Source organism: Galeopterus variegatus, unplaced genomic scaffold (assembly GCF_000696425.1).
Source record: "Galeopterus variegatus unplaced genomic scaffold, G_variegatus-3.0.2 Scaffold1852, whole genome shotgun sequence".
NCBI classification, from domain to species: Eukaryota; Metazoa; Chordata; class Mammalia; order Dermoptera; family Cynocephalidae; genus Galeopterus; species Galeopterus variegatus.
Genome location: NW_007727963.1, coordinates 167,236 through 178,882, shown reverse-complemented (window position 1 = coordinate 178,882; position 11,647 = coordinate 167,236). Strand labels below are relative to the sequence as shown.

Genomic DNA, 11,647 nt, shown 5'->3' with positions numbered 1-11,647 from the left:
TCACATGTTCTCGCTTGTTTGTGGGAGCTAAAAATAAATAAATAAATACACAAAAAAAAGGGGGGGGGGGGGGAAAGACACAACAATTACAATTCCTTGAAGCTGACAGGACGAGGAAACAGAAAGGACATTGTTGGGAGGGAGGGGGGAGAGGGAGGAGGGAGGGAGGTTTTGGTAAAGGGCCAAATCAACCACATTGTATATTGACAAAATAAAATGAAATAAAATGAAATTTGGAAGAAAAATAAAATAAAATCTATATACAAGTTAAAAAAAAAAAAAAAACTAAGACACTACTCATATTTCTTTAAAAGAAAAAACCTATATTCATCCAAAAATATATAACAATTTTTAAGCTCCCACTCATTGAGTATGCTATACAACCCACACATCAGTACAGTTGAAGGTTATGGGGAATTTGCATCTAACTCTGAGATTCTCTCTCATGAAAAAAAAAAAAATGTATATTCTGACAAATGACGAAGATGGACATTTTCTGAAGAAATGATATAAATCATGCATATAACATTTTGAGTAAATATGTTGAAAAATTAATATAAAATTATCACATAATACATATGCCCATATTGCTTAAATATATAATCCACTGAAACTAATGGAAGGCTTCTACTTACTTTTTTATGACTTCTAAGCACTGAAGGTGTAACAAATGCCTTATTACATAGCTCACATCTGTATTTCTTGTGTCTTTCATGGACCACCTGGACATGAACATTTAATGTATCCTTCCGTTTAAAGGTAGCAACACAGTGATGACACTTGAAGGTCCTCTCACCTTAGAAACAAAAAGGTCAAATAAGAGAAACATTAAGATGTAATAGTAGCAGGGTCCTATTAACTCCCCCTCATGTATAGCAGACTTAATATTGTTTTCTCCAAAAAGTTAGCTTTTTGTGATGACACAGGCCTCTGTCAAGCAAAGCGAGCTGCCTTTGGGGCTCCTCCCAAACTCCCCTCAAATCCCACCACTGTCCCTATAGCCTCCAGTGGATACAGCACAGGCAGAACTGGGTCACAGGGAGAGAGCTGGGCAGGGAGGTGCTGAGGGCAGACAGATATGCATCACAGCAGGCCCTCTCATTCCAGAAGAGGCACAAGGACCCAACAGCCCCTCCTTCCTTGGCACTGTTTCAGGAACCTGAACTGGAGGCTCCCTGACTCGGCCCTTGGACTGCTGTGAAACAATCTACCAGGCTCTCCGAGAGACAGGTTGAGGACAGGAGAATGAAGAGTGACAACTACAGTTTTCTACCCTAGAGCCCCTGCGTACCTGTGAGGGTTTTCACCTTCTTCTCATTACCTAGAATAGGCCTGAGGGGAGAGCAACTCCAGAAACTATGTTTAGGGATCTCCCAGTACTTCAACTATCTTTGTAGATCTTCTTAACATATATGTCTAACTTTTATTGGTCCATTATAAATGCAATTTCAGCAATGAATGTGTACAATTAGAAGACTGTTTTTATAACAGAATGTCATAAAATGCATGAAGCACATGATTATATGTCTAAGATGGACTAGTATTTGACTATATGTACTCTTTTTAGAGAACAATTATATTAGCAGAGATTCACATATCATATTGACAAGGCAAAATATAAAAATAACCAAATTTCTATATTTAAAAAAGAGATTACCTCAATTTCAACTAAGCTTTTCTAACTCCCTTCCATTGTAACTAATACTAAATTTAGAAATGTGAAAACATTGTTTCTTCTTACCAAATTTAAGGGAGGAAAGAGAGGAAAAAAAGAAGAAAAAAAAAGAAAAGAAAAATTACCTTCCTTTGTCTTTTCAAACAGAATTATGGCTCTGTAATTTAGTCTCTTACAGTTCTGTTAACATTTGATACTTGAAACAAAGTCATATGCAAATCAGGCATGAACTGTGTGGATTGAGAGCTTTGTTTATTTGCTGACTTTGTGCAGTTTTGTTGAGGGGTATTATTCTTGTAAACTTTGTCTTTATATATTTTTATATTTAAACATTTTATTTGTATGAAATATATAACCAGTGAGAGTATAAGAAAATATCAACTGATGTAAGATTGTAAATGTTAATGTTACCAATACCAAATCTATTCAGGCACTAAAAGAGTTAAAAAAAAAAATAAAAGATTGCTCCTATCAAAGCATTTTCATTAAACTATCAAGTGAATCAAATGTTGGTCCCTGTAAAAAAAAAAAAAAAAACCTAATCAAGTTATACCAAGGAAGTCCCTACTTTTCTTCTTTCGTATTTTAATTCCAGGTTTCTTTGTCTCAAATTTATCCAAATTTTCCCCTATCTTAACACCTAAAAGCTAGCCAGCAACCTGCCTTTTGGTTTTCAGTGTATTAGGAAATAGCAATAATATCCAAAATAATTATGACAAGTTATTCTTTATATTTTGAGCCAGAATGCTGATTTAAGTTTCTAATAACAGCCCTCATATTTTAAAGTTAAACAGGTTTAATTTTCATACTGTGTGAGACAAAACCTAGTATTTTGACCTCTCTGCTCTAGCTATTTCTGATTTTTCCATCCTTTTAACTCATTGGCCTTCATTGATGTCCAAGTTTCCCTTAAATAACTCATTTACTTACTCAATTGTCAAAGTTGATCTTCCTGACCAAATGTCATGATGCAGCTTCAGAAAGTCTCTGACTAATGTGCTGATCAATATCACATTAAATACAAAATGTACAGCATAGTCTACACAGCCACTTCAATCCTATTTCTCAAGACAATGAGAATCAATAAGCTAAAATCAAAAGTATCTGATTCCTTCTGTTGAAAATACCTTGCTGCTATTAGAAATAAAATTTAATCTTTCCAAGAAAAATTCCCTGAGCATCAAGCCAAATTTAGCCACATAAATCTTAATATGAATGAGTATAAATGAGTATCCATTCATGAATGAGTTTCACTTGTCTAAATCCCTAATCTAAAAATCCATTCAACTCCTAACAGTTATTTTTGTTAATAAAAATGATAGTGAAATAGTATGAAAATTTCTGCTGTTGTGCAACAAATTTTATTTCTTAAATGCACAGTTTTTCTTCATAAGAAAAATGGAAAGTTTTGCTAACAACTCCTCTAGAACTATAAGGTGAACACATAGCATGAAAGCATAACACTATCTTTTTCTACAGAAGGCAGATTGCATTTCCTTGTAATCATTACTCACTATTTATAAGCACTTTAACATCTTTATTATTTTACATTTTATACATTTCAATTTGACCATAGAAAATTTATTCCAAGACACTGACCTGTACAACCAGTCGTCAAGACTGATGGAACTGTTTTGCTTTCCTCGGAAATATTTAAACAACAGTAGGAACTTCACATGTATAGAATATATTCTACTGAGTAAGCAACTCAAATTAAAAGTAAGAAATATAAATATTACCCATGCGATTCAATTTTTCTTTAATTTTAGATATAGCTGTTTAGTAAATCTCTGGTTATTTCAACATTTGACAGAGAACCCACATTAAAACTCAATTTAGCAACAACACTTTCTTCTCAATTATATTTTTCAATGACTTGGCTAAAAATTCTGTGGTATTCTAAAAATAGCTCTGAATGTAACTTTTATGTGTGTTTGTGTAGAACTTAATACAAAAGAAAGAAAAAAAAGCCTCTGACAAAAGAAGAAATCAGAGGCAATGTAGTAAGTAAGAAAAGCACCTGACTAGCGGAGACCTGGATGCTACTCCTCGGCACTGTGAGACCCTGAGTATGTCGCTATGCTTCTCTGAGTCTCAATATTTTAAATTCTTCTCAAATTAGGTGTTAGATTAGATATGCACTCTGATCTTGTCCAACTTTAAAAGTTTGTGAGCGAATAAAATCATGCCAATTATCTCCATGCTGTAAAGAGTCAGACATGTTTCCTTAATCACTACATTTAAAAGGGAACAAAAACATCTATTTCAAAACAAAGTTGAAGATACCTTACTGAATATAGGAAATATTTTTATATATAAACTTTAAAAAATTGGAAGAAAGGACATAAAATCAAATATTTCATAAAATGATTAATCTTACTGTGGAAAGAAAAAGCAAAGATAAAGGAAGAAAAGGTGAAAGGCAGAATTATTGCTCCTTTTTATGTTTAAAAGCAGATTTTACATAACTACTTATAGGTACACTTCTGGGATGCCTACATTCTCAAAGGTTATAAGAGCAAAATGTGAGGCAATTCATTTTGTTCTTAACGGTCTAAATCATGACTTACTGTTATGTATTAGCAGGTGTCTCTGCAGAGAAAATGGGGTCCGGAACAAAGCTTTACATTTCTCACATTGGAATGGTCTCTCCTCAGAGTGGGTCTGCAGAAGAAAGACTCTGTGAGTCAGAAGGATCTAGAATCAACTAGTCATACAATCACTGGGTCTTGGATTCATGATGTAAAAGAGAAAGAAGGGCAGGTAGGCAATATCCTGTTTCTTCTCGTGACATTCTCCCACCATAAAACTGTGAACACAAATGTGCTGTGTTTGCAGGAGAAAAACTGTATTTTCAAACTCTCACATTAATTAAAAATCTATCCTGTTTCTTCTCGTGACATTCTCCCACCATAAAACTGTGAACACAAATGTGCTGTGTTCGCAGGAGAAAAACTGTATTTTCAAACTCTCACATTAATTAAAAATCTGACACATAGTAAAGGAAATGTTTCCTATTATTTCAAAGTGCTAATATGAATATACATATAAACACTAAAAATAAAAATAACCCCCCAAATTGAACTATGCTCTCATATTACAATAAAACAAACCATATAACTGATGGGTTTTTATAATATATGTGGCATAAAAATAAATAAAATAATTTAAAGGAAAATCACTTTATTCACATCATACTGACTTATACACTTTGTTTAATGGACATTATATTTGAGATACAAGCATTACCTATTAACATAATGTTGTCAAGAAAGGGATTATCATGCTTGTTTTCAGCTGTGAAAATATAGAGAAAAGATGGAGAAAACAAATATTTAAAAATCAGGATAAATCACAAATATTCAAATGTGCTATTTGGCTACAGAAATTAAAAATGATAGTATGGAAATATATACATCAATAAAACAGAAAAAAGAGTAGGTTTCTTTCATTACATAAAATATATATGGTAGGAAAAGGCAACATTTCATACTGGTGAGAAAATAGTAGAATGTTTAATAAATGCTTTTGAGGCAATGATCTAGACATTCAGGGAAAAATTAAGTTGGGTCTATTATTCACCTCTTACAATAAGATAAATTCCACATCAATTCAGGTATTTTTTTAAAGTGAAGAATAAAACCCTCAAGGTACTAGAAGAAAATATAAGCAAATTTTAAAAATAATATTTGAGTGGAGAAAGGTTTTTTAAGCATGGCGGAAAAACAGATATTCAGATGAGAAATATAAATTTAAAACTGCAAAGCAAAAACCTTTGTGACAAATAAAGAAAATATTTGCAACATAAAACATAACTTTAATACTGCTAATATAAAGAGTGATGGTACATTAATAAAAAAAGATAAAAACTCCAAAATAAAATGGACAAAGGGAAAAGAAGTGGAGAGATGAGGGTCAGAGAAATGTGAGAGGTAGGGGAGAGAGACAAATCATGTAGGGCTGGGCTGGCCATTGCAGGGATTTCATCTTTTACTCTGAGAGAGATGTATCATCTCTAACGGGTAGCTAGCATGAGAGAGATGTACCATCTCTAAAGTGTGGCATGAGAGAGATGTGCCATCTCTAAAGGAGGGCATGTTAAGCATCATCTTGATGCTTACTTAACAGGATGCTATGGCGGCTACAGTGAGAACAAGATGTTGGGGACAACAAAAAACAGAGAAACCAGAGAAGCAACAGTAATAAACCAAACAAGAGGTGATGAAGGCTTATACCAGGGTGGTAGCCACAGATGTAAAGAGCAGGAGTAGGATTCTGGATATCTTATGAAAGTGAGCAGGTTTTGTGGAGGGACTTGGATATGAAGCATGAGACATAGAAAGCAGGAAGCAAGCATGACTCTAAGATTTGTGACCTGAGCCACAGATGTATGAAAAAGCAGGCGAGAAACAAGTTTGGTGAAAGATAAGATGTTCAATTTTGGACATGTTCAAATGACTGTTAAAAGATGTCTAGTAGGCAGTAAAATAGCTCAAGTCTGCATTATGGGGTATAAAATTTGGAGATGTCAGATTACATATGATATTACTATTTAAAGCCATAAATGCAACGAAAGAATGAAAAATTAAAAACAATGATACTCTCTGTGGTATATAAGATTGTCAAAGATGAAGAAAATGGATATCATCCAGTGTTGAGTAAAGGGTAAGAACAGACTATCTCATATACCAATTGTGAATGTAAATTTTCTGGGTGGCAATGTGGATCTATGTACCAAAATGACAAATGTACATACCTCTTGACTAACCAATTCCCTTTATAAAAATATATCTGACAAGTGTTTGTACAATTAAAATTTTTTTTAAAAACGGAAAACTCCTAAGTGCCTATAAAAAATATATAAACCTGGTTAACTAAATTATAGTGGATATTATAATTATATACTTATTTTCTCTGATACAGAAAATTATCCATAACATACTTTAGGTGTCAAAAGCAGAATGTAAAGCATTATGTATAGAATGTCATTTAAGTGATAACACTATCCACTCATTTGAGTACATACATATCTACTCCTATGTATATATACTCATAGAATGGAGTCTAGGAAGATGTTCTAAAAAACACTGAGGAGGGTTTTCATAGGAAAGTAGAGAGTGGTATATGACAGAATGTTTACATTCTCCTTCATACCTTTCTTTGATGTTTGAATTTTCTAAAATGAGTAGATAGCATTATCATAAAAAGAAAAAATTTTGTTTTTAGAGCATCTAAATTGGAACACAGGATTGCTTCAGTCTCCCCAAAATACTATATTCCACCCTAAATCATTAGTTCTCTTTTTCCAAATCTAGGACAAAACAACTTACAGAAATGACTTAGTAGCTTGATTATTAAAGAACGTGGGAGAACATAATGCATTTCAACTATGCTGAACCAAAGCTACATCTAGATATTGGCCTAAAGTCAACAGCATATTTTAAGTAGTAAGGTATTAGTGCATAGCCGGGTGAATACTTCTAGTACTTTGGTCGAAAAAGATTCCAACACCACCATCTGTGTTGGGATGGCATAACATGGGAAAATCACAGCAGAGAACCCATGTGTTCAATTGGTAGGAAGACCCTTCAAGGTCACCTCGTTTAAGTAAGGTGGTAGTACAAGGCTTGCAAGTTGTGGATAGAGGACTTGTGTCTCCAAGATATAATACAGCTTACAATTACCAAATAAAATTAAGCTTTTTAAAAGGTGCCTTATCCTTCAATTTTTCATCTCTGAAGAATACTTTTCACTGATTTATTAATCGAATGATCCTTCGGCTATAGAACATTCTGTTTAAATGCCAAGTCTCTGATGACACCAACATCTGCCAGTGTAACAAACGAACTTGACCATGAACATGCACTTTGAAAGACATCTTTTTATGTACCACCAATTCTTTTTATGTACCAAGTCTGATTACTATTGCAGATGTAGAAAACACATAAGGAAATTTATTGCACTATTTATAACACCTACTAAAATGTCTCCAAAATGCTTCAGAAGGTTTTTGGCATAGGTACAAAAATTACCAAATTAGTACATTTCTAGCCACACGTATCAAATATTAATTTCATGACAGTAAAATAAAATACTTATCAGGGCCATTCAGTATTAAAAATTATAATCCTGACTCTATCAGTAATATATATTGCTCCACAGTAGCAGTATTCACTGGTAATGATATTTCTTCTTCAGGTCGTGTGAAACCAAAAAAAAAAAAGGACCATAAAACTAGGAGAAATAACTAAAGATAAAGTAAATTTGGAGAAAATATTCCAGAGATATGTTTCTTATAACTATTCTTAAAAAAAAAAGTTTTGTTATTGAAGACTCAAGTCTGCATATCATAAGCACATTACTGTCCCACTGGGCCACATAATAAACCTAAAGCTACATAAAATGCATGTCATCTGGCTGTTTGCAAGGTCTGTGGATTAAAATTTTACTGTCAAATTTATAACTGCCTTCTTTAAAAGGCCTCCTCACAAAAATAAATAGAAACTGGAGAGACGCTGAAGAATTCAGTTTCTTTAAATTAGGCTCAGTACAGTAACGGGCAGCTCATTCCACACAGAAGTTAAGAGTATAAAATTTAAAATAAAAAAAAGGAAGAAAGAAAGGTACAACAATCACAATAATTAGCTGAACTATCAAAAGGAGAGAACAGAACTGAGGCCACTAGAGGTGGGAAAGGGGGAGATGGAGGAGAAGTTAAAGAGAAATTGGTAAAGGGCTACAAAAAATGATTACATTGTATAATGTTGAATATATTAATTATCCTAATTTGAGCATCACATATTGCACACAGGTATTGATATTCTACTCTGTACCCCACAGATATGTACAATCAATTATGTTTCAATAAAAAAATTTAAAAAACAAAAAGACTATAAAATTTAGGTGATGTTCCTACAGAACGATAGCCTTGCTTAAACAAGCCTAAACTCTCCACTGCTTGAAAGTCACAACTACATTAGTACAAAGCCAGAACCCTGTGGAGTCAGCTACTGAGTTCCCACAGCCTTAACTATACCCAGATCAGGCCAAAGGGAATTTGCTAAGAAAGGAATAACCATAGACTTTCAGAAGAAACCTTGGAAGGTAGCAATTTAGATTCCCACACAGGGAACTCTCTCCTCTACAACACTGCTGAGAAATGGCATCTCATATTTCTAATCAAGGATGCTTCTAACAAACACTTCTTTGAACAAACACATGACCTCCAAAGCTGGCTGACTTGACCATTAATTGAAAAGTTCTGGGCCGGCCTGGTGGCGCACTGCTACAGTGCACCGCTTGGGAAGCGCGGCAGTGCTCCCGCCGAGGGTTCGGATCCCACATACAGACCAGCCGCTCACTGGCTGAGCGAGGTGCGGGAGCAACACCGAGGGTTGCAATCCCGTTGCCGGTCCCGGTCCGGGCACGACACTGAGGGTTGCGATCCGTTGCCGGTCACGAAAAAAGACGAAAAAAGGATCCGGTACGGGCGCGACACTGAGGGTTGCGATCCGTTGCCGGTCACGAAAAAAGACGAAAAAAGAAAAAAAAAAAGAAAAGTTCTGCCTCTTTACAATGGCCCTCACTTATTACAGCTAATCTAGAGCCACACAGAAAAAGTTTATTTTCTCTTCTAGAATGAAGCTCTTTAAATATATTGAAACAGGAACCATGTCGCTTCACAAAACTGTCCAGATAACAGACACTTGTAGCTTCATTCATGAAGATGCAGTTTTCACACTCATCCCAGTCACTGTAGAGCAGAATTTTCTGAATAAAAATAGGCATCCTAATTTTAATAACTCATATGTAACAACTCATAGTAACTATACTAGCTCCTCTAGTGGATGACTTATTTTCCAGGATAGCTAAATAAATTTGTAATTTTTCATTGAAATTTATGTGTCATCCTTAGAGAAACACATGCAGATTCCTAGAATACAAACAGACAAACAACAATGGAGGAACTTAAGTCCTATCAAAAAAAATTACAATCACTATAGGCGGGAAAGGGGGAGGTGGAGGGAAGGATAGTGAGAAGTTAGTTAATGGATATAAAACATCTAGTTAAAAAAGAGTAAGTTCTATTGGTGTACAGTCAAGCTAGGCATCAATAATTAATACTAATTTACTACGTTATCAAATGGCTAGAAGAGAGGAAATCAAATGTCCTCATCACAAAGAAAAAATTAAGCTTTGTAGTTATGAATATGCTAATTATCCTGATTTGATCATCATGCATTGATGTTTGAGCCAATATACAAACATTGATATTCAACTCTGTACCCTACACATATATATAATCAATTACTTCAATAAAAAATTACACTGTCTAAATATTAATGTCAGTTCTTAAAAAGGAAATAGTTTTCTATATAATATAAATCCCTAGAAATTTTACAGATGCTAAGATGATAACAGGATTGCAAACATTTGGTGAATATTCTGTCCAGGAAAATAGAAAGACAGACAGACCGACAAATATTAAAATATGTGTATGTGTTTAAGCCACCTGAAGATGGTTTATCTGAAGGGTCAACACTGCCAGAGGACATATTCTCAATGAAACCCTCATAAAAACTACCTAATCTATTTTTCAAGATAATATAGGTATAAACTAAAGTCAAAGTATCAGAATTTACAGTCAATCTTTAATTTTAAATATAAAACATCCAAAATTAGATATTAGGTTCAAAACCTATTTTCTACTGAAAATACTGCACTTTAGCATATTTTAATTGCAACACAGTTCTCATTTGTACATTTCTAGCTTTCATTGGTTCAACGTTGTGGTATTTTCTGGTATACAAATTGCTAATGTAAGAGAGAAGATAATCTCTTTTTCAAAAATGTATTAGTTTTCCTCCTAATTTAACTTAGCTTCTAAACTTACATTATCTACTTACTAAGACTGCTGACATTTAAAATCCATTACCTTGTGCACTGAGGGTTCACATGCTTCTTGTCCTCATATGGTATTTCCCTGTTTGCTATGCTCTCTAAAGCACAGAGTCTACTTTTTAAAATTTTTGTCTTCTTTCTTACTGTGACAAGCCAGCATCTCATCTTTTCGCTCTTGCTAGCCTATCTAAGGTTTTTTACCGATCCTCTTTGATTTAATCTTTCGCTAATAGCAACCATGAAATTTTTGTCTTCTTTCTTACTGTGACAAGCCAGCATCTCATCTTTTCGCTCTTGCTAGCCGATCTAAGGTTTTTTACCGATCCTCTTTGATTTAATCTTTCGCTAATAGCAACCATGGAATGGGAAATGAGTAAACCAAGCTTGGGAAAATTTCAGATAGATTAGAAGTGAAGGATTTCCATGTTTTAAACTTATTAACATGTTTCAAAACATGAAAAATACAAAATATACTGGTAGTGGAGAATTAATTTAGTGACAACGGAGGAAAATAAGCTATGTTTTTGTTTCTTCATTTTCCTACCAAAAAGGAAAAAGAAAAAAACATTTCTAAAGCAAATAATCCACAAGAGCAAGTGTTTACAGGGAAAATTTTTGTGGTGAGGGGTTATTTTTAAATATATGGTATCAATCTCTAGGAAGATAAAAAGGAAGCAGTGGTCAGAAGTCTATTTGTTAAAATTAATCTGCCCATAACATCATTAATCTGCCCAAAACATCATATAAGAGAATTTCGGGGGAAAAACAACCCCAAACAAAAAAACACTACAAAGAAGGCCTTGCCTGGCAGATATTAAAATGCACAATAAACTTCAATTATTAAAATAGTATGATACTGTAAGAGAACAGAGATTAAATGGAACATAGTGGAGTCCAAAAATAGATTTATACATGAGGAGTTCAACAATTCAACAATATGACAGCAGTGGTTTTTAAACTAGTACCTCATTCCATACTTAAAAATAAATTCTGGGGCCGGCCCGGTGGCGCACTGGATAAGTGCGCCGCTTGGGAAGCGCGGCGGCGCTCCCGCCCGAGGGTTCGGATCCC

General features: G+C 34.2%; 1 protein-coding gene across 2 annotated transcripts in view; it reads right to left on the bottom strand.

Moving 5' to 3' along the window:
- PRDM5 (PR domain containing 5) overlaps positions 1-11,647 on the bottom strand; it is a 227,010-nt gene that overhangs the window by 94,143 nt on the left and 121,220 nt on the right. For both annotated transcript variants that reach the window (XM_008579302.1, XM_008579303.1), the window contains 2 exons: positions 4,246-4,339; positions 636-796 (listed from right to left, as the gene is read on the bottom strand). In XM_008579302.1, coding sequence (XP_008577524.1) covers positions 636-796; positions 4,246-4,339 — 255 coding nt within the window. The remainder of the gene's footprint in view (positions 1-635; positions 797-4,245; positions 4,340-11,647) is intronic.